Here is a 24546-nt window from a genome sequence, read left to right on the forward strand (position 1 = left end):
ATGCTTGAATCACACCCAGAGGGGAAAACAAAATAGTCATAAGAGGCAGAGGGAGGGAGGGATTTGGGTGGGAGGGGGGAGGGGAAGAGGAAGAGGAAGAGGAAGAGGAATGGGAAGGCAAGATCAGATGTGGGGAGAGACAGGAGAGAAGCCTGGAGGGCTTGGAGAGTAATTGGAGCTGGTGGAGGGGAATCTGTAGGAAGTCCCAGAGACCTGGAAATAGGAGAGGACCTTTAAAATGATGTAATAGGTTTTGCACATGAAAATAATAAAATTCATAGGACAAAATTATGTACAAGGAACACTTTATTGGTTAACATAGCTCGTACCATTTTTGTTGAATTCTAATAATTACTTTAAAATATCCCTCTAGTGACATTGTCCAAAACATGTTACTTTTAAATGAGTGTTATATCTGTTCCCCTCTTTGCTCCACACAGAAAAGAAACTACTTGAAAATGTTAAAATCAACACAATTCAGCATTCTTTCTTAGCTATTTTGTGTTCAGCATCAAAATGTTTTCCAACTATAAAAGTTGGGATGTAATTGCATACCTATTGCAAGTAATTATATGTAACTAATCTATGAAATTGAATCATCTTTTATGGTTGACCAAAAACATAAGGAAAATACAAGTATAAAAAATCCAAGATGCTTAACTTGGAGCAGATGCATATCAAACATCTAGCATGTTTAAAGTTTATCATGAAAAGAAAGAGACAATTTTACTCTTTGATGGACATACTCTATCTTCAAGGTAATTACCAATTTTCAAAGCGTTTTTGATAGATAGCTTTTATTGGGAGATAAAATTTATAAAGCAATACCGTCTTCATCATAAACTAAAACTGAATGAGGCTACCACCATCATCGGATTTCTCAGAGCCTGTGCTCGTTTCCATGGCTGAGAAGGTCTGGGCTGATCCATGGGTACTAGGGAAACCTGAAACAACTCACCTAGCTGGACTGAAAAGGAATTACTTCGCTTTGGTTTCTAAAATTATATTGATATTTTCCATACACGTTCCCTTGGAACTCTAAAATGAACATCTGTTGGTGACTTAATCATTTATGAGGTAAGCTTGACAGACTGACATTCAATGCAAATAATGAAGTAATTTATCATTAGTAGTAACCAGAAAAATTTAAATAGTTTTTATCTTGCTTTAAAAGTGTCTTCTTAGTAAAGCTTGTGAATTTTATTGCTGTAAATAAGGCTGGAAGTGTTCATTTTTGATACACATCTTTCCACTACAGCAGGTTGGGACACCTTGATCTCAGTTAATCTTCAGTACTCTGTACATACTATTCTGAAACACTGTGGTAAAGTACGGCCGAGAATCCTTGAGCAGGATACTGCAGAGGGGAGGGTTAGCTGCGTTGGACGGGTCTTCCACATCCCATATTTCAAGCATGCTGCAACCAGGTCTGAAAAACAAAGCATATAGAGAAATAGTCATATTAAATAAAATCACATGTTCACATTACGAAAGAGCTCCAAAATTTCCAGAGGCTAATTAATTTAACTACTGAAACATTTAAAACCATAACTCCAGAAACCATGAAGTCCAACACCTAGAATAAGATGAAGTGAAGCATGATACATCTCTAGCCCCAGTCAACACGTGCAAAATGTAAAACGTGGAGTCAGAAATACACATCTGAGAAAGTTTACCTCCAACTGAAACACAACTATCCTGGCTAATCACTATTCTCATCCAGTCATAAGACACATTTGTGGTTGGATGAAATAAGTTAAAGAAGAGCTAATTAAATTCCTTTGAAGATCCATACTTTTTAAAACGTGAAGTGCCCTGATTTAGTAGACAAACATATACCCAACACAGAGAAAGGAGACTCTAAGTTGTTCTTTTTAGCTTCTTCTTTTTCAGGGTGTCTATAAGAATACGCTAAGTGGTGTAATATGTCTTGATAGAGAATAACCCTACAGAAATTTTTAATGTTTTTTTTTTGAAGTATAACATAAAAAGTTCCTACATTACCTATGTAAAGTTTAACTATATGTAAGGAGCACCACTACTAATTTAGAGACATTCCTGCCACTTATCATGTCCATCCTGTGGTCAATTTTCTTCCCAAAACATGGCCCAGGCACCCTCCGGACTCCTTTCTGCACAGCAGCATTTACAATTCCATGCAAATATATTGTCTAAGATTTTCTTTTTTGTTATATTCTTTCTATATTTACATTTCAAATGTTATCCCATTTCCTAGTTTCCCCTCCGAAAACCCCAAATCCCTTCCACCCTCCCTCTGCTCACCAACCCACCCACTCCCTATCCCTGGCCCTGGCAGTCCACTATACTGGGGATTATTACTTTCAGACGACCAAGGGCCCCTGCTCCCATTGATGACCGACTAGGCCATCCTCTGCTACATATGCAGCTAGAGCCATGAGTCCCACCATGTGTTTTCTTTGATTGGTGGTATAGATCTGAGGGCACTGGTTAGTCATATTAATGTTCCTTTTATGTGGCTTCAGTCCCCTTCAGCTCCCTGGGTATTTCTCTGGCTCCTTCACTGGGGACCTTGTGCTTCATCCAATGGATGATTGTGAGCATCCACTTCTGTATTTGCCAGACACTGGCAGAGCCTTGCAGGAGACAGCTATATCACGCTCCTGTTAGCAGGCTCTTGTTGGCATCTGCCTAGTGCCTGGGTTTGGTGGTTGTTTATGGGGTGGATCTCCAAGTGGGGCAGTCTCTGGATGATCATTCCCTCAGGCTCTGCTCCAAACTTTGTCTCTGTAACTCCTTCCATGGGTATTTTGTTCCCTATTCTAAGAAGGAACGACGTATCTAAAATTTAGTCTTCCTTCCTTTTGAGTTTCATGTGTTTTATGAATTATAACTTGGCTATTCCAAGGTTCTGGGCTAATATCCACTTATCAGTGATTGCATACTATGTGTGTTCTTTTGGGATTGGGTTACCTCACTCAGCATGATATCCTCCAGATCCATCCATTTGCCTAAGAATTTCATAAATGCATTTTTTTTAATAGCTACGTAGTACTCCATTGTGTAAATGTACCATATTTTCTGTATTCCTTCCTCTGTTGATGACATCTGGGTTCATTCCACCTTCTGGCTATTATAAATAAGGCTGCTATGATCATAGTGGAGCACGTGTCCTTTTTAAAAGTTGTAGAATCTTCTGGGTATATGCCCAGGAGTGGTATTGCTGGATCCTTCTGTAGTGCTATGTCCAATTTTCTGAGGAACCATCAAACATTTCCAGAGTGGTTGTAGCAGCTTGCAATCTCACCAGTAAGGAAGGAGTGTTTCTCTTCCTCCACATCCTAACCAGCATCTGCTGTCACCTGAGTTTTTGATCTTAGCCATTCTGACTGGTATGAGGTGGAATCTCAGGGTTGTTTTGATTTGCATTTCCTTAATGAATAAGGATGTTGAATATTTGTTTTAGGTACTTCTCAGCCATTCAATATTCCTCGGGTGAAAATTTTTTGTTTAGCTCTGTACCCCATTTTTAATAGGGTTATTTGGTTTTCTGGAGTCTAACTTCTTGAGATCTTTGTATATATTGGATATTAGCCCTCTATCAGATTTAGGATTGATAAAGATATTTTCCCAATCTATTGGTTGCCTTTTTGTCTTATTGAAAGTGTCCTTTGCCATACAGAAGCTTTGAAATTTTATGAGGTCCCATTTGTTAATTCTTGATCTTACAATACAAGTCATTGGTGTTCTGTTCAGGAATTTTTCCCCTGTGCACATATGTTCGCTGCTCTTCCTCACTTTCTCCTCTATAAGTTTCAGTTTATCTGATTTTATGTGGAGTTCATTGATCCACTTAGACTTGAGCTTTGTACAAGGAGATAAGAATGGATCAATTCACATTCTTCTACATGATATCCACCAGTTGTGCCAGCACCATTTGTTGAAAACGCTGTCTTTCCACTAGATGGTTTTAGCACCTTTGCCAAAGATCAAATGACCATAGGTGTGTTAGTTCATTTCTGCGTCTTCAATTCTATTCCATTGATCAACCTATCTGTCACTATACCAGTACCATGCAGTTTTCATCACAATTGCTCTGTAACACAGCTTGAGGTCAGTGATAGTGATAATACAAGAGGTTCTTTTATTGTTGAGAATACTTTTTGCTATCCTAGGTTTTTGTTATTCCAGATGAATTTGCAAATTACCCTTTCTAATTCGTTGAAGAATTGAGTTGGAATTTTGATGGGGATTGCATTAAATCTGTAGATTACTGTCAGCAAGATAGCCATTTTTACTATATTAATCCTACCAATCCATGAGCATGGGAGATCTTTCCATTTTCTGAGGTCTTCTTAAATTTCTTTCTTCAGAGACTTGACTTTCTTATCATACAGATCTTCCATTTGCTTAGTTAGAGTCACACCAAGGTATTTTATATTATGTGTGACTATTCTGAAGGGTGTCATTCCCTAATTTCTTTCTCAGCCTGTTTATCCTTTGTGTAGAGAAAGGCCACTGAATTGTTTGCGTTAATTTTATATCCAGCTACTTCACTGAAGTTACTTATCAGGTTTAGGAGTTCTCTGATGGAATTTTTGGGGTCACTTATGGATAGTATCATATAATCTGGAAATAGTGATATTTTGACTTCTTTCTTTCTAATTTGTATCCCTTTGATCTTCTTTTGTTGTCTAATTGCTCTGGCTAAGACTTTAAGAACCATATTGAATAGATATGGAGAGAGTAAGCAGTCTTGTCTAGTTCCTGATTTTAGTGGGATTGCTTCAAGTTCCTCTCCATTTAGTTTGATGGTAGCTACTGGTGTGCTGTATATTGCTTTCATTATGTTTAGGTATGGGCCTTGAATTCCTGATCTTTCCATGACTTTTATCATGAAGGAGTGTTGGATTTTGTCAAATGCTTTCTCAGCATCTAACAAGATGATCATGTAGTTTTTGTTCTTCAGCTTGTTTATATAGTGGATTACATTGATGGTTTTCCATATAATAAACCATCCCTGCATCCCTGGGATGAAGCCAACTTGATCATGATGGATGATTGTTTTGTTGTGTTCTTGGATTCGGTTTGCAAGAATTTTATTGAGTATTTTTGCATCGATATTCATAAGGGAAATTGGTCTGAAGTTCTCTTTATTTGTTGGGTCTTTGTGTAGTTTAGGTATCAGAGTAATTGTGGCTTCATAGAACAAATTGAGTAGAGTACCTTCTGTTTCTATTTTGTAAAATAGTTTGAGAAGTATTGGTATTACGTCTTCTTTGAAGGTCTGACAGAACTCTGCACTAAACCCATCTGGTCCTGATTGGAATACTATTAAGAACTATTTCTATTTCTTTAGGGGATATGGGACTGTTTTGATCATTATTCTGATCTTGATTTAACATTGGTACCTGGTATCTATCTAGAAAATTGTTCATTTCATCCAGGGTATCCAATTGTTCTGAGTGAGGCTTTTGTAGTAGGATCCTATGATTTTTTTGGATTTTCTCAGATTCTGCTGTTATGTCTCCCTTTTCATTTCAGATTTTGTTAATTAGGATACTCTCTCTGTGCCCTCGAGTTAGTCTGACTAAGGGTTTATCTATCTTGTTGATTTTCTCAAGGAACCAGCTCCTGTTTTGGTTACTTCTTTGAATAGTTCTTTTTATTTCCACTTGGTTGATTTCAGCCCTGAGTTTGATTATTTCCTGCCTTCTACTCCTCTTGGGTGAATTTTCTTTCTTTTGTTCTAGAGATTTTAGGTGTGCTGTCAAGCTTCTAGTGTATGCTCTCTCCAGTTTCTTTTTGGAGGCACTCATAGCTATGAGTTTTCCCCTTAGGAATCCTTTCATTGTGTCCCATAAGTTTGGGTATATTGTGGCTTCATTTTCATTAAACTCTAGAACGTCTTTAATTTCTTTCTTTCTTTCTTCCTTGACCAAGGTATCATTGAGTAGAGTGTTGTTCAGCTTCCACATGAATGTTGGCTTTCTATGATTTATGTTGTTATTGAAGATCAGCCTTAGTCTGTGGTGATGTGGTAGGATGCATGGGATTATTTCAATATTTTTGTATCTGTGGAGGCCTGTTTTGTGACCAATTATATGGTCAATTTTGGAGAGACCACCATTAGGTGCTGAGAAAGGTATAGTCTTTTGTTTTAGGATAAAATGGTCTATAGATATCTCTCAAGTCCGTTTGTCTCAAAACTTCTGTTAGTTCCACTCTATCTCTATTCACTTTCTGTTTCCAGGCTCTGTCCATTGATGAGTGTCAGGTGTTGAAGTCTCCCACTATTGTTGTGTGAGGTGCAATGTGTGCTTTAAGCTTTACTGAAGATTCTTTAATGAATGTGGTTGCCCTTGCATTTGAGGAGCATAGATATTCAGAATTGAGAGTTCATCTTGGTGGATTTTACCTTTGATGAATATGAAATGTCCCTCTTTGTCCTTTTTTATAGGAACATCAATTTTATTTGATATTCGAATGGCTACTCCAGCTTGTTTCTTTGGACCATTTGCTTGGAAAACTGTTTTCCAGCCTTTTGCTTTTAGGTAGTGTCTGTCTTTGTCACTGAGGTGGGTTTCCTGTATGCAACAAATTGTTGAGTCCTGTTTACATAACCAGTCTATTTGTCTTTTTATTTGGGAATTGAATTCATTGATATTAAGAGATAGTAAGAAAAAGTAATTGTTGCTTCCTGTTATTTTTGTTTTTAGAGTTGGGATTTTGTTCATGTGGCTATCTTCTTTGGGTTTGTTGAAAGATTACTTTCTTGCTTTTTCTAGAGTTTAGTTTCCCTCCCAGTGTTGGAGTTTTCCCTTTATTATCCTTTAAAGGGCTGGCTTTGTTGGAAGATATTGTGTAAATTTGTTTTTGTCATGGAATACTTTGTTGTCTCTATCTATGGTATTTGAGAGTTTTGCTGGGTATAGTAGCCTGGACTTGCCTTTTTTTCCCTTAGGGTCATCTGCCCAGGATGTTCTGACTTTCATAGTCTCTGGTGAGAAGTCTCGTACAATTCAAATTGGTCTGCCTTTACATGTTACTTTACCTTTTTCCCTTACTGTAATTCTTTCCCTTACTGCTTTTAGTATTCTTTCTTGGTTTTGTGCATTTGGTATTTTGACTATTATGTGACAGGAGGAATTTCTTTTTTGCTCCAAACTATTTGGAGTTCTTTAGACTTCTTGTGTGTTCATGGGCATCTCTTTCTTTAGGTTAGGGAAGTTTTCTTCTATACTTTTATTGAAGATATTTACTGGCCCTGTATGTTGAAAATCTTCATTCTCATCTATACCTATTATCTTTAGGTTTGGTCTTTTCATTGGGTCCTGGATTTCCTGGATGTTTTGAGTTATGATCTTTTTGCCTTTTGCATTTTCTTTGATTTTTATGTCAATGTTTTCCATGGAATCTTCTGCACCTGCGATTCTTTCTTCTATCTCTTGTATTCTGTTGGTGATGCTTGCATCTATGGATCCTGATTTCTTTCCTAGGATTTCTATCTCCAGACTTGTCTCCCTTCCTGATTTCTTTATTGTTTCTACTTCCATTTTTTTAGATCCTGGATTTTTTTTTTCAATTCCTTCACCTGTTTGGCTGTGTTTTCCTGTAATTCTTTAAAGGATTTTTGTTTCCTCTTTAAGGGCTTCTACCTGTTTAGCTGTGTTCTGTATTTCTTTAAGGAAGTTATTTATGTCCTTCTTAAAATCCTCTTAAAACCAGCATCATGAGATATGATTTTAAATCAGAATCTTGCTTTTCTGGTGTGTTGGTATCCTGGACTTGCTGAGGCAAGAGCACTATGTGCTGATGATGCCAAGTAGTCTTGGTTTCTGTTGGTGAGATTCTTGTGTTTTCCTTTCACCATCTTGTAATCTCTGGTGTTAGATGTTCTTGCTGCCTCTGGCTAGAGCTTGTTCCTCCTGTGAGTCTGTAAGCCTGTGTCAGCACTCTTGGGAGAACAGTTCTCTCCTGGGAAGACCAGTGCACAGAGGGCTGTGGAATAGCCCCATGGCCTGGGTGCAAATGGAGGCCCATAGGATCCTTCCCAGCTGTTCTGCAGACTCTGCAGACTCTGCAGCCTGTGCGCTTCTGAGTGGACCTGCATTAGAGATTCACCAGAGAGTGAATGGTGATCTCACCTGAGTCCCAGGGTCAGACACTTCCTGGAGGCAAGCTCTCCTCTGGCAGAGAAGGTACACAGAGGGCTGAGGATCTGCTCCACCTCCTGAGTGCACATGTACACCTGTAGGATCCTGTCCCAGCTGCTCTGCTGCTTCTCTTGTCTAAGCTTTTCATTTCTGGCTTCCTCATCTTAGAATACTGTGGAGTTGTTGGGGTTTTTTTATATTTTTTAAGACTTATGTATGTATTTTGTACACTGTACACTGTAGTAGTCTTCAGATATAGCAGAAGATCTCATCACAGACGGTTGTGAGCCACCATGTGGTTGCTGGAAATTGACCTCAGGACCTCCAAAAGAGCAGCCAGTGCTCTTAACCACTGAGCCATCACTCTAGCCCCCAAAATACTGTGGTTTTGATACCATTAGATACTGTTTGTCCTGGTGAGCTTACCTGTCAAGTTACTACATAGGAACACTTGAGAAGACATCTTCAACTGAGGAATTGTGGAAGAGATCCAGTTGTTCTGTGGGCATGTATGTGGGGGATTGTCTTAGTTGTTACTCGGTCTGATAGGACCCAGACCACTGTGGACAGCATCAATGGTATTGCAGGTGGTATTCAGTTCTGTAACAAGTCTAGCTAAGGGGTTGAAGAAATGACTCAAAGATTAAAAACACAAACTGCTCTGACAGAGGGCCCACAATTGCCTGTAATTTCAGTTACAGGGAATCTAATGCCCCTTTCTAACCTCCATGAACACAAGCAAATATGTGTCATCTATACATGAAGAAACACATAAACACACACACACACAATCTTTTAAAATATTAATACAAATCTAACTGAACATAAGCTTGTGAGTCGGTACTCAAGCAAATCTTCCACGGTACCTGCCATGTGTCTCTGGTTGGGAAGTGAGATTCTGAAGGTAATAATGTGTCTAGGAACAAGCAGGCCTGGCCTGAGGTTCATGAATTCCTGCCTTGACTTCCCTCGTGATCAACTGTGACCTGGAATTATAAGCAAAATAAACCCTTTCCTCCCATCATTTGCTTTTGGTTTGGGTTTATTACAAGAGCTGAAATTAGAGCATTATATTTCTTCTAAAAACTATTGCCCATTGCATCCTTAACTAGTATTTTATGGCATAGAAGCACCACAGTTTATTTATTGATTTTCAAATTACTGACCATTCTAGGCACTTGCAGTCTTGGTGACAGTGTGTACCATCAGTATGAGAACTCATTAAACTAATTTAAGGCAAACATCAAGCAGTGATGTAAAGGAGATTGGTAAGTGATCTGTAACTTGAAAGCAACCTCAAAATTACTTTCGAAAGTGACTGCATTTTTTTTGTTTCTACAAACAATGTACATGAATTCAAATTGATCGTTATTTGCATAAACATATGGCATTGACACTCTTCATAATTTCTGTTATTTTATTATTGATGTAGTTCATTCAAAATATCTTCTTTGGTACATCAGTACCAAATTTGCCAAATTTTGTGCTGCTTCTTACATTTGAGGTAGGGGAATTTTGTAATCCTCTCCAATGTGTTAGACTTTAGAATATAAAACTGATCAATAATTACTTAATATATGGTACATATCAGCTACAGTCTGTTGCCATCTAATGCATGCATGTCCCTGTGGAGCAACAGTGAAACCGAGGCACATAGCTCTCTCCCCACAGCTGATCCTTGTACTTTGCAGCTCACTCTTCTGTTCTACAATGCCTTTCAAACATAACAGTACATAAATCTCCTTGTTACTGGAGATGTGTGTGCCTTTCCTGAAATTCTTGTTTTCTTTCTATTTTTGTCTGGCTTGTCTTCCTAAGTATAATTATTATTCACACTGTATGTATCAAGGGTTCATTCATTCCTATTGATGAATACTATTACATTTTCTAAATACTCTAATAATGTGTTTTAGTAATTAATTCACCTGCTAGAATCTCTGGCCTGATCTCGGCCGAGGGCCCCAAGGTCCCCAGAGGACTCTTCACACTGCAGGAACCCTAGCATACCTGGGACCTTGAGATCACTGGTGAGTGGAACACAACATCAGTTCCAAAAAACCTAGAGGGTCTTATGCTAGCAGGAACAGGGACAAAGGACACCTGCCCGACCAGCAGCTGGGGTTCATTCTAGTTGGCGCCAACCCCATGCAATCTTCAGTACAATCTCAGCTGAGGGTCCCAAGGTCCCCAGAGGACTCTCAACGCTGCAGTCACCCTAGCACACCATGGATATTGAGATCACTGGTGAGTGGAATGCAACATCAGTTCTAAAAAACCCAGAGAGTCTTGTGCTAGCAGCAACAGGGTCAAAGGACAAAGGGAGGACCTGGAACACCCAGAATCTTGGGATCACTGAGACCAGTCTATGCAGGAGAGCACAGAGGCAGCAGAGATTCTTGGGCAGGGTCCCTTCAGGCCTTCATCATCAGCCAGGAGACAGAGTTGAGACACAGACCCCTGGACACCTTCCCTACCTGAGGAGAGTCGGGCTCTAGGGAGGGCTCTGACCCCAGGACTCAGGAGGTGGATCTGAGCTCCAGACTTCTGTGCACCTTCCCTGCAAGAGGAAAGCTTGCCTGCAGAGAGTGTTCTGACCACTGGGATGCAGGAGAGAGTTGGTATCCCAGGAGGGATGACAGAGGCTAAAGAATCACAGGAGGAACAAGCTCCAGCCAGAGACACCTAGAACATCTAACACCAGAGATTACCAGATGGCAAAAGGCAAACAAAGGAATCTTACTACCAGAAACACACTGGGCATCATCAGAACCCAGTACGCCCACCACAGCAAGTCCTGGATACCCCAACAAGCCCAAAAAGCAAGATTCAGATCTAAAATCATATCTCATGATGTTGGTAGAGGATTTAAGAAGGGCATTAATAACTCACTTAAAGAAATGCAGGAGAACACTGCTAAACAGGTAGAAGCCCTTAAAGAGGAAGCATAAAAATCTCCCAAGAAATTACAGGAAAACATTGCTAAACAGATAGAAGTCCTCAAAGAGGAAACACAAAAATCCCTTAAAGAATTACAGGAAAACACAACCAAACATGTGCTGGAATTGAACAAAAACATCCAGGGGTGGAGCTTCCTGCTCATTCGTTCTGCCACACCCACTGCTGGAACCTGCGGAGCCACACACGTGCACATTTCTACTGGACCAGAGATTATTCGGCAGGAATCGGGTCCCCTCCCGCTTCCTTCATAACTGAGTGTCGCAACAGTAAAATTTGAGCTTTGATCAGAATAACTGTCTTGGCTACATTTCTTTCTCTCGCCACCTAGCCCCTCTTCTCTTTCAGGTTTCCAAAATGCCTTTCCAGGCTAGAACCCAGGTTGTGGTCTGCTGGCTGGACAACAACAATCCCTTAAAGAATTACAGGAAAACACAACCAAACATGTGCTGGAATTGAACAAAAACATCCAAGATGTAAAAGTGGAAGTAGAAACAATGAAGAAAATCCAAAGGGAGACAACTCTAGACACAGAAACCCTAGGAAAGAAATCAGGAACCATAGATGCGAGCACCAGCAACAGAATACAAGAGATGGTAGAGAGAATCTCAGGTGCAGAACATTCCATAGAAAACGTGGACACAACAATCGAAGAAAATGCAAAATGCAAAAAGATCCTAACCAAAAACACCCAGGAAATTCAGGACACAAACCTAAGAATAATAGGTATAGATGAGAATGAAGATTTTCAACTTGAAGAGCCAGTAAATATCTTCAACAAAATTATAGAAGAAAACTTCCCTAACCTAAAGAAAAAGATGCCCATGAACATAGAAGAAGCCTACAGAATTCCAAATAGACTGGACTAGAAAAGAAATTCCTCCCTATACATAATAATCAGAACAACAAATGAACTAAATAAAGATAGAATATTAAAAGCTGTAAGGGAAAAAGGTCAAGTAACATGTAAAGGCAGACCTATTAGAATTACACCAGACTTCTCACCAGAGACTGAAAGCCAGAAGATCCTGGACAGATGTTAGACAGACCCTAAGAGAACACAGATGCCAGCCCAGGCTACTATACCCAGCAAAACTCTCAATTACCATAAATGGACAAACCAAAGTATTCCATGACAAAACCAAATTCACACAATATCTTTCCATGAATCCAGCCCTTCAAAGGATAATAAAGGGAAAACCCAAACTCAAGGAGGGGAATTATGCCCTAGAAAAAGCAATATCTTTCAACACACCTAAAAGAAGACAGCCACAAGAACAAAATCCCAACTCTAAAAACAAAAATAACAGCAAGCAACAATTACTTTTCCATACTATCTCTTAATATCAATGAACTCAATTCCCAAATAAAAAGACATAGACTAAGAGACTAGCTACATAAACAGGACTCAACTTTTGGCTGCTTACAGGAAACCCACTTCAGGGAAAAAGACACACTTCCTCAGGGTAAAAGTCTGGAAAACAATTTTCCAAGCAAATTTTCCAAAGAAACAAGCTGGAGTAGCCATTCTACTATGGAATAAAATCGACTTCTAATCCAAAGTTATCAAAAAATAAAAAAGACAAAGAGGAGCACTTCATATTCATCAAAGGTAAAGTCTTCCAAGATGAACTCTCAATTTTGAATATCTATGCTCCAAATTCAAGGGCATCCACATTCATTAAAGAAACTATAGTAAAGCTCAAAGCACATGTTGCACCTCACACAATAATAGTGGGAGACTTCAACACCCCACTGTCATCAATGGACAGATCCTGGAAACAAACTAAACAGAGACACATTGAAACTAACAGAAGTCATGAAAAAAAAAATGGATTTAACAGATATCTACAGAACATTTTATCCTAAATCAAAAGGATATACCTTCTTCTCAGCACCTCATGGCACCTTCTCCAAAATTGACCATATAATTGGTCACAAAACAGGCCTCAACAGATACAAAAAATATTGAAATAATCCCATGCATCCTACCATCACCACGGACTAAGGCTGATCTTCAATAACAACATAAATCATAGAAAGCCAACATTCACGTGGAAGCTGAACTCTACTCTACTCAATGATACCTTGGTCAAGGAAGAAATAAAGAAATTAAAGACTTTTTAGAGTTTAATGAAAATGAAGCCACAATATATACCCAAACTTATGGAACACAATGAAAAAGTATTCCTAAGAGGAAAACTCATAGCTCAGGGTGCCTCCAAAAAGAAACTAGAGAAAGCATATTCAAGCAGCTTGACAGCACACCTGAAAGCTCTAGAACAAAAGAAAGCAAATTCACCCAAGAGGAGTAGAAAGCAGGAAATAAACAAACTCAGGGCTGTAATCAACTAAGTGGAAACAAAAAGAACTATTTCAAGAATCAACCAAACCAGGAGCTGGTTCTGTACCTCCAGAGCTTGTATCTCTAGCTGCACAGTAGCAGAAGATGGCCTCCTTTGCCATCACTGGGAAGAGAGACCCCTTGGTATTGCAAACTTTATATGCCCCAATACAGGGGAATGCCAGGGCCAAAAAGGGGGAGTGGGTGGGTAAGGGATTGGGGGGTGGGTATGGGGGAAAATGTAAATGAGGAAAATACCTAATTAAAAAAAATAAAAAAATAAAAATAAAAATAAAAGAGAAAATCAACAAGATAGATAAACCCTTAGCCAGACTAACTAGAGGGCACAGGGACAGTATCCTAATTAACAAAATAAGAAATGAACAGGGAGATGTAACAACAGAACCTGAGGAAATCCAAAACACCATCAGATCCTACTACATAAGACTATACTCAACAAAACTGGAAAACCTGGATGAAATGGACAACTTCCTAGACAGATACCAGGTACCAAAGTTAAATCAGGATCAGATTAACGATCTTAACAGTCCCATTTCCCCTATGGAAATAGAAGCAGTCATTAATAGTCTCCCAACAACAACAACAACAACAACAAAAAAAACAAAAACAAAAACAAAAACCCACGACCAGATTGGTTTAGTGCAGAGTTCTATCAGACCTTCAAAGAAGACCTAATTCCAACTCTTCTCTAACTATTCCACAAAATAGAAACAGAAGTACTCTACCCAATTCATTCTATGAAGCCACAATTACTCTGATACCTAAACTACACAAAGATCCAACAAAGAAAGAGAACTTCAGACCAATTTCCCTTATGAATAGCAATGTAAAAATAGTCAATAAAATCCTCGCAAAGCGAATCCAAGAACACATCAAAACAATCATCCATTATGACCAACTAGACTTCATCCCAGGTATGTAGGAATGTTTTAATCTATGGAAATCCATCAAGGTAATCCACTATATAAACAAACTCAAAGATAAAAACCACATGATCATCTTGTTAGATGCTGAGAAAGATTTGACAAAATCCAACACCCCTTCATGATAAAAGTCATGGAAAAATCAGGAATTCAAGGCCCATACCTAAATGTAATAAAAGCAATATACAGCAAGCCAGTAGCCAACATCAAAGTAAACAGAGAGAAGATGGAAGCAATACCACTAAAATCAGGGAGTAGACAAGGCTGCCCACTTTCTTCCTACCTATTCAATATAGTACTCTGTGAGGAGCCGCCCTCACATTTGCCATTATAAGATGGCACTGACAGCTGTGTTCTAAGTGGTAAACATAATCTGCACACGTGCAGGGGCAGTTTTCCCACCATGTGTTCTGCCTTTCCCGTGATGACAACTGGGCCGATGGGCTGCAGCCAATCAGGGAGTAATACATCCTAGGTGGAGGATAATTCTCCTTAAAAAGGGATGGGGTTTCGCCATTTGCTGGCTTGCTCTCTTGCACTCTGGCTCCTGAAGATGTAAGCAATAAAGCTTTGCCGCAGAAGATTCTGGTTTGTTGCGTCTTTCCTGGCCGGTCGTGAGAACGCGTCTAATAACAATTGGTGCTGAGACCCGGGACGGGAGGAGAAATTCCGGGACGAGAAATTCCGGGACGAGAAAAAAAACTCGGGACTGGCGCAAGGAAGATCCCTCATTCCAGAACCAGAACTGCGGGTCGCGGTAATAAAGGTTCCCGTAAAGCAGACTGTTAAGAAGGATTCAACTGTATGAATTCAGAACTTTTCAGCTGGGGAACGAGAGTACCAGTGAGTATAGCTTTACGAGGTAAGCCTGGCCTTGAACTTTCTAAGGAAATTCAAGACAGTCTATCAGAAGTAAAGTGGAAAATAGCTTTATAAGGTATGTTTGGCCTTGAACTTTTTCTAGTGTTAAAAGCCCTTTTGTTCCTTTTCACATGTTATCAAGTGGTTAAGGCAGGGCGGATTCTAGAGGAAATTCAGGACAAGCTATCAGAAGTAAAGCGGGGAGAGAGAGTAGGAGCAAAGAGAAAACATGGTGCACAAAATAAGTATACAGGCCTTTCCAAGGGTCTTGAACCTGAGGAAAAGTTAAGGTCAGGTAGGAATACCTGGAGAGAGATTAGAAGAAAAAGAGGAAAAAGGGAAAAGAAGAAAGATCAATTAGCGGAGGTCTCTAGGAAAAGGAGCCTGTGCTCATCGCTGGATGGGCTCGGGGAGCTAGTTCTTAGTAGCTCTGAATCAGATAAAAAATTTAGCTTCTCTGAAGAAACAGACTTGGAGGAGGAAACAGCTCGTTATGAGAGAGAAAAGTGCCAGCCAGATAAAATGCGAGCTAATCGGTCAAGGAAAAAGCCAAAAGCGGCTGGCAAAGGCCAGCTTGCTGCTTGGCCTCCTGGCAGTCGGCTTCAAGGTCATAGTGCACCTCCACCCTATGCTGAGCCCCCGCCCTGCGTAGTGCATCAGCCCTGCGCAGAGAGGCAATGGACAGAGAGGCAATGCACAGACTCGTTCATTCCAAAGGAGGAACAAAGGAAAATACAACAGGCATTTCCGGTCTTTGAAGGAGCCGAGGGTGGGCGTGTCCACGCTCCGGTAGCGTATATACAGATTAAAGAGCTTGCCGAGTCGGTCCGTAACTATGGAGTCAGTGCTAATTTCACTATAGCACAAGTGGAAAGGCTTGCGAATCACGCTATGACTCCTGGTGATTGGCAAACGGTTGTAAAAGCCGCTCTCCCTAGTATGGGCAAATATATGGAATGGAGAGCGCTTTGGCACGAAGCTGCACAAGCGCAGGCCCGAGCAAACGCAGCTGCTTTGACTCCAGAGCAGAGAGATTGGACTTTTGACTTGTTAACGGGTCAGGGAGCTTATTCTGCTGATCAAACAAACTACCATTGGGGAGCTTATGCCCAGATTTCTTCCACGGCTATTAGGGCCTGGAAGGCGCTCTCTCGAGCAGGTGAAACCACTGGTCAGTTAACAAAGATAATCCAGGGACCTCAGGAATCCTTCTCAGATTTTGTGGCCAGAATGACAGAGGCAGCAGAGCGTATTTTTGGAGAGTCAGAGCAAGCTGCGCCTCTGATAAAACAGCTAATCTATGAGCAAGCCACAAAGGAGTGCCGAGCAGCCATAGCCCCAAGAAAGAACAAAGGTTTACAAGACTGGCTCAGGGTCTGTCGAGAGCTTGGGGGACCTCTCACCAATGCAGGCTTAGCGGCTGCCATCCTTCAATCCCAAAAATGCTCCATGGGCAGAAATGATCGGAGGACATGTTTTAATTGCGGAAAGCCTGGGCATTTTAAGAAAGATTGCAGAGCTCCAGGTAAACAGGGAGGGACTCTCACTCTTTGCTCTAAGTGTGGCAAGGGTTATCATAGAGCTGACCAGTGTCGCTCTGTGAGGGATATAAAGGGCAGAGTCCTTCCCCCACCTGATAGTCAATCAGCTTATGTGCCAAAAAACGGGTCATCGGGCCCTCGGTCCCAGGGCCCTCAAAGATATGGGAACCGGTTTGTCAGGACCCAGGAAGCAGTCAGAGAGGCAACCCAGGAAGACCCACAAGGGTGGACCTGCGTGCCGCCTCCGACTTCCTACTAATGCCTCAAATGAGTATTCAGCCGGTGCCAGTGGAGCCTATACCATCCTTGCCCCCGGGAACCATGGGCCTTATTCTCGGCCGGGGTTCACTCACCTTGCAGGGCTTAGTAGTCCACCCTGGAGTTATGGATTGTCAACATTCCCCTGAAATACAGGTCCTGTGCTCAAGCCCCAAAGGCGTTTTTTCTATTAGTAAAGGAGATAGGATAGCTCAGCTGCTGCTCCTCCCTGATAATACCAGGGAGAAATTTGCAGGACCTGAGATAAAGAAAATGGGCTCCTCCAGAAATGATTCTGCCTATTTGGTTGTATCTTTGAATGATAGACCTAAGCTCCGCCTTAAGATCAACGGAAAAGAGTTTAAAGGCATCCTTGATACCGGAGCAGATAAAAGTATAATCTCTATACATTGGTGGCCCAAAGCATGGCCCACCACAGAGTCATTTCATTCATTACAGGGCCTAGGATATCAATCATGTCCCACTATAAGCTCTGTTGCCTTGACATGGGAATCCTCTGAGGGGCAGCAAGGGAAATTCATACCTTATGTGCTCCCACTCCCGGTTGACCTCTGGGGAAGGGATATTATGCACCATTTGGGCCTTATTTTGTCTAATGAGAATGCCCCATCGAGAGGGTATTCAGCTAAAGCAAAAAATATCATGGCAAAGATGGGTTATAAAGAAGGAAAAGGGTTAGGATGTCAAGAGCAAGAAAGGACAGAGCCCATATCACCTAATATCTAATGATTGGGCAGTTTTAGTTACAGTTTGTCCAAAATCAATCTGTTGTGTTTCCACAAATAACAGTAAGAAACCCACTTAAAAATGGGATTGTGGTATATACTGATGGATCAAAAACTGGTATAGGTGCCTATGTGGCTAATGGTAAAGTGGTATCCAAACAATATAATGAAAATTCACCTCAAGTGGTAGAATGTTTAGTGGTTTTAGAAGTTTTAAAAGCCTTTTTAGAACCCCTTAATATTGTGTCAGATTCCTGTTATGTGGTCAATGCAGTAAATCTTTTAGAAGTGGCTGGGATGTGAATAAAAGTTTCCGGGATTGTGCGTTACTTCCATTCAGTATGAGAAATTTACTAGGGCAGCTAATTTGTTAAAAGGTCTTTCTCAGTATATGTTACAGAATTGGACGGCTGAATTTGAACAGATCCCTTCGGGAATTGAGACTTCAGGTCAACTCCACGCGCTTGGACCTGTCCCTGACCAAAGGATTACCCAATTGGATCTCCTCAGCATTTTCCTTCTTTAAAGAATGGATGGGGGTGGGATTATGTGGAGATACACTTTGCTGTGGATTAGTGTTGCTTCTTTGGTTGGTCTGTAAGCTTAAGGCCCAAACTAGAAGATTCAAGGTGGTTATTGCCCAGGCACTTGCAGCTCTAGAACATGGTGCTCCCCCTGATATATCTATGCTTAAGCAATAGGTCGCTGGCCATTCAGCTCTTGCACCTCATTGCACGGGATAGAGTGAGTGTGCTTCAGCAGCCCGAGAGAGTTGCAAGGCTAAGCACTGCAGTAGAAAGGCTCTGCGGCATATATGAGCCTATTCTAGGGAGACATGTCATCTTTCATGAAGGTTCAGTGTCCTAGTTCCCTTCCCCCAGGCAAAACGACACGGGAGCAGGTCAGGGTTGCTCTGGGTAAAAGCCTGTGAGCCTAAGAGCTAATCCTGTACATGGCTCCTTTACCTACACACTGGGGATTTGACCTCTATCTCCACTCTCATTAATATGGGTGGCCTATTGCTCTTATTAAAAGAAAAGGGGGATCTGTGAGGAGCCGCCCTCACATTTGCCATTATAAGATGGCACTGACAGCTGTGTTCTAAGTGGTAAACATAATCTGCACACGTGCAGGGGCAGTTTTCCCACCATGTGTTCTGCCTTTCCCGTGATGACAACTGGGCCGATGGGCTGCAGCCAATCAGGGAGTAATACATCCTAGGTGGAGGATAATTCTCCTTAAAAAGGGATGGGGTTTCGCCATTTGCTGGCTTGCTCTCTTGCACTCTGGCTCCTGAAGATGTAAGCAATAAAGCTTTGCCGCAGAAGATTCTGGTTTGTTGCGTCTTTCCTGGCCGGTCGTGAGAACGCGTCTAATAACAGTACTCAAAGTCCTAGCCAGAACAATTTGACAACAAAAGGAGGTCAAGTGGATACAAGCTGGAAAGGAAGAATCAAAATACCACTTTTTGCAGATGATATGATAGTATATATAAGTGACCCTAAAAATTCCACCAGAGAACTCCTAAACATGATGAACAGCTTCAGTGCAATAGCTGGATATAAAATTAGCTCAAACAAATCAGTGGCCTTTCTCTACACAAAGGATAAACAGGCTGAGAAAGAAATTAGGGAAACAACACCCTTCACAATAGTCACAAATAATAAAAAATACCTTGGTGTGACTCTAACTAAGGAAGTGAAAGGTCTGTATAACAAGAACTTCAAGTCTCTGAAGAAAGAAACTGAAGAAGATCTCATAAGATGAAATTGAAGAAGATCCCCCATGCTCATGGATTGGCAGGATTAATATAATAAAAATGGCTATCCTGACAAAAGCAATCTACAGATTCAATGCAATCCCCAACAAAATTCCAACTCAATTCTTCACTGAGTTAGAAAGGGCAATTTGCAAATTCATATGGAATAATGAAGAAACCTAGGATAGCAAAAAGTATTCTCAACAATAAAAGAACCTCTGGGGGAATCACCATGCCTGACCTCAAGCTGTACTACAGAGCAATTGTGAGGAAAACTTCATGGTACTGGTACAGTGCCAGACAGGTAGATCAAATAGAAATAGAATTGAAGATGTAGAAATGAACCCACACACCTATGGTCACTTGATTTTTGACGAGGGAGCTAAAACCATCCACTGGGAAAAAGACAGTATTTTCAACAAATGGTGCTGGCACAACTGGTGGTTATCATGTAGAAGAATTCGAATTGATCCATTCTTATCTCCTTGTACAAAGCTCAAGCCTAAGTGGATCAAGGATCTCTACATAACACCAGAGACACTGAAATTTATAGAGGACAAAGTGGGGCAAAACCTCAAACATAAGGTCACAGGGGAAAAATTCCTAAACAGAACAGCAATAGCTTGTGCTGTAAGATCAAGTATGGACAAATGGGACCTCAAAATTGCAAAGCTTCTGTAGGGCAAAAGATACTGTTGATAAGACAAAAAGCCACCAACAGATTGGGAAAGAATTTTTATTAATCCTAAATCTGATAGGGGACTAATATCCAATAAATACAAAGAGCTAGAAGCTGAACTCCAGAAATTCAAATAACCCTATTAAAAATGGGGTACAGAGTTAAACAAAGAATTCTCAACTGAGGAATACCTAAGGGCTGAGAAGCACTTGAAAAAATGCTCAACATCCTTAATCAACAGTGAAATGCAAATCAAAACAACCCTGAGATTCCACCTCACACCAGTCAGAATGGCTAAGATCAAAAATTCAGGTGACAGCAGATGCTGGTGAGGATGTGGAGAAAGAGGAACACTCCTCCATTGTTGGTGGGATTGCAAGCTGGTACAACCACTCTGGAAATTAGTCTGGCAGTTCCTCAGAAAACTGGACATGGTACTACGGGAAGATCCAGCAATTCCTCTCCTGGGCATATACCCAGAAGATGCTCCAACTGGTAATAAGGACACATGCTCCACTATGCTCATAGCAGCCCTATTTATAATAGCCAGAAGCTGGAAAGAACTTAGATGTCCCTCAACCAAGGAATGGATACAGAAAATGTGGTACATTTACACAATGGAGTACTACTCAGAAATTAAAAACAATGAATTTACGAAATTCTTAGGCAAATGGATGTATCTGGAGAATATCATCCTGAGTGAGGTAACCCAATCACAAAAGAACACACATGGTATGCACTCACTGATAAGCAGATATTATCCCAGAAACTTAGAATAGCCGAGATACAATTTCCAAAACACATGAAACTCAAGAAGAAGGAAGACCCAGGTGTGAATACTTCATTCCTTCTTAGAATGGGGAATAAAATACCCATGGAAGGAGTTACAGAGAAAAAGTTCAGAGCTGAGATGGAAGGAAGGACCATTCAGGGACTACCCCACCCGGGGATCCATCCCATATACAAGCACCAAACCCAGACACTATATCAGAAACATTTTGCTGATAGGACCCTGACATCTCTCTCTCTTGTGAGTCTATGCCAATGCCTGGCAAATATAGAAGTGGATGCTCACAGTCATCTTTTGGATGGAACACAGGGCCCCTAATGAAGGAGCTAGAGAAAGTACCCAAGGATCTAAAGGGGTCTGCAACCCTATAGGAGTAACAACGGTATGAACTAACCAGTACCCCCCAGAACTGTGTCTTTAGTTGCATATGTAGCAGAGGATTGCCAAGTCGGCCATCAATAGGATGAGAGGCCTTGGTTTTGCAAAGATCTTATGCCCCAGTACAGGAGAATGCCAAGAAGAGGAAGAAAGAGTGGGTGGATTGGGGAGCAGGGCCAGGGGAGAGTATAGGTGGCTTTGGGGATAGCATTTGAAACGTAAATGAAGAAAATATCTAATAAAAATTTCACCTGTTAGTAAATATTTTAACTATTTCTCAGTTGAGACTATAAAACAAAGCTGATATGAATAAATGCATGCAATTTTAAGTATGGATGAATGCTTTATTTTTTAAGCTCTACTTTATGCGAGAGAGAGAGAGAGAGAGAGAGAGAGAGAGAGAGAGAGAGAGAGTGTGTGTGTGTGTGTGTGTGTGTGTGTGTGTGTGTGTGTGTGTGTGATATGTGTGTTCTGGTGCCCGTGGAGGCCTGAGGAGGACATTATATCCCCTGAAACTGGAGTTACAGGTGATTGTTAACTGCCTGACCTAGGGGCTGAGAACCAAATTCAGGTCCGTACAAAAGCAGAAAATGCTCTTATCTCCTGAGCCATTTCTTCAGCTTCAATAAATCCCGTCTTTAATTTTTAATCAAACATACAGAGTAGATGTCAGGTTTCTTAAGAAGCTGTAAAATTCTGTCATTACATGGTTTGTACATTTTATTCCCACAACTGATATTAAGAGTAGTTGGTATGTCTTCATTTCAGCAACACTTGGGACAGTTAGTTTCTTGTTCACTTTCAAGGTTGAATTAGTTGATTTAAGGGTATTTCCTTGTGAGTTTAATGTACATTTTGTAATGTAACATAAAGCATCTTTCTATATAATTCTTTACCATTCATGTATTTCCTTTTGTAGCATCCAAGTATTTTGTCTATTTTAGTTGAGTTGTTTTCTTATTGCATTTTAAGAGTTCTTTTTGTATCTAAAGTACTTTATTAGTATGCAGTGATGTTTCCCACAGACTCTGATATGCTGTGTCCATTTTTATTTGGTTCAAACATTTTAGAATTTCCTTTTGTGATTTTATGTCTGATCTTTAATTTCATTATCTATAATGCAATTGTTTAGATATTATCCAGGTAGCTTTCTTGTTATTCATTAATTGTAATTTAATTCCAGCCTGTTAAGGAATATAATTCCAATCATTTTAAACACACTCACACACATTCAGATTTATAATCTATCTCCTTGTCTATGTTGTATTAGGCTTGTAGAAGAATTGTGTGTGTCTATTAATTTTTATCAAAATATCAGATTTCTTTGTACATTTCAATTGGATAGGTTGTTTTAGTTTGATGTTGTATGTTCATTTTTATTTGGTTCAAACATTTAGAATCCCTTGTGATAAGTCTGCCTGCGGGAGGCCACTTAGGCCCTCTACCAACCTGAACACTGTCAGGTGACCCTCTCGTACAGATAGAGTTTTGCTGACTATAGAATTCATGACTTCTTTATTCCTGACTTTGCTTGTTCGTGCACTGGTTAATTTGGCTCTTTCTCTTGAGAAGTTGGGTGTCCTTCATGGTGTGCTTGCTTTCCTCCTCTCTTCAAGGCATCCTCACCTGATCTTTCTGATTGGCTGCATGTGCCTTGCCCTGGTTTTCGCAGGGTTTGCCCTTTATAGACTTGTTGAACTTTGCAGAGGATTTCTCAGTTAGTGACTTTCTCCAACCTCAGAGACTTAGACAGTTCTTGGGGTGTTGTTTTCTATTATTTCTCTCCTTCTGTCCTGTGTTATAGTTGAGGTCCCATCTCTGTCTCAGCCATGGCCCTCATGGTCAGTCACTTAATTATACCGTCCAGATCTCTGCAACTTTTTCTTAGTAAATAATTTATAGAAATCCTGCTGTGTTAGTCGCCTTTTCTTGATCTACTGCAAATCCCCTGATTTTTTTTTCTTGTATCAAATCAGATTTGCTGTTTAGAACTTTTTTGAATGTTGCACCTGAACTCTAGAATTTATCTCTAGAGCTTACCTCTAGAGCTCCGAATGCAGTTGGTCTTGCTGCACAGAGATGGTGTATCTTTCCATTGACTCACAGCAGGTTCTACTTTAATTTTTGCGTTTCTAGAACAGAAGCCAGGACCTTGCACATGCCAAGTGTGTGCCGATCCTTGGAACTCTGTGGCTAGCCCTGTTCTTTTTATTAATTCTTTGAATATGGACTCTCTCTATCAGTGATTCTCAGCCTTCTAATGCTGCAACCCTTGAATACAGTTCCTAGTGCTGTGGTAACCTCCAAATAAAGTCATTTTGTTGCTACTTCATAACTATAATTTTCTAGTTATGAGTTATAATGTAAATATCTGATATATGTCCCCTGTGAAAGGGTTGTTTGATTCCCAAAGGGGTCACCACCTACACATTGAGAACCACTGCTCTAGAGAGAAGACATTATTTTGTTTTAATTTTGGAAATACAAATCTCAAAATATTTATCATGTCTTTATTTACATAATCTTTAGCTATGAGAAATTTGAAGCTTTATATTCAGTATAACTGATTAACAGTAACAGATAACTACAATTCACTTATACTTTAGACATCTAATATAAACATTGCAAACATTGGAACAATTATGGAACATACATTCATAATAGATATTTTAACCTGACTTAAGTATTTCATGATAAATGCCTGTGACAAAGCAATACCTTACTTCCTTAGTCTTTATATAGTCTATGCTTCCAGAGAAAAGTAAGTTCAAAAGGTCATATGAAAATTAAGATATTAAGATATGCTTTAATAGTATTATGAGAAGATAGTATAATTTAACTTCTCTCCCTTGCAATGGTCATAGGTTAATGGGATATATCCAAAATACTAAGCCTTATTTTGCAGCCCTGTGTCAGTACAGAATGGAGGCATTTGGAGCTTTACAATATACTGTATTATACATACTACTATCAATACTCACTTTGTTCTCACGACACACCATGCCTCTTCTAGAACATAATAATTCACATGTAATTTCAACAGATTATTTCTCACTTCTACTGCAGATTTTCGACTATACACAGAATAAACTATTTTTGTCCGAGCCCTTTAAATGTAAAACAACAACAATTACAAACCTATTTTAAGATAAATGA

General features: G+C 40.1%; 1 protein-coding gene across 6 annotated transcripts in view; it reads right to left on the reverse strand.

Moving 5' to 3' along the window:
- Window positions 1–288: 288 nt before the first annotated feature.
- The window catches only part of Dpy19l2 (dpy-19-like 2 (C. elegans)), a 139411-nt gene continuing 115153 nt past the window's right edge, over window positions 289–24546 (reverse strand). For 3 of the 6 annotated variants that reach the window (XM_006510427.4, XM_011242557.3, XM_030244421.1), the window contains 2 exons: window positions 24372–24497; window positions 289–1429 (listed from right to left, as the gene is read on the reverse strand). In XM_006510427.4, coding sequence (XP_006510490.1) covers window positions 1279–1429; window positions 24372–24497 — 277 coding nt within the window. In that variant the 3' untranslated portion in view covers window positions 289–1278. Of the gene's footprint in view, window positions 1430–9001; window positions 9122–24371; window positions 24498–24546 lie in introns of all 6 variants that reach the window. The other 3 variants (XR_870529.3, NM_001166207.1, XM_006510428.4) reach the window with 3 other exon arrangements.

The sequence above is a fragment of the Mus musculus genome, chromosome 9, assembly GCF_000001635.26.
Source record: "Mus musculus strain C57BL/6J chromosome 9, GRCm38.p6 C57BL/6J".
Lineage (NCBI taxonomy): Eukaryota > Metazoa > Chordata > Mammalia > Rodentia > Muridae > Mus > Mus musculus.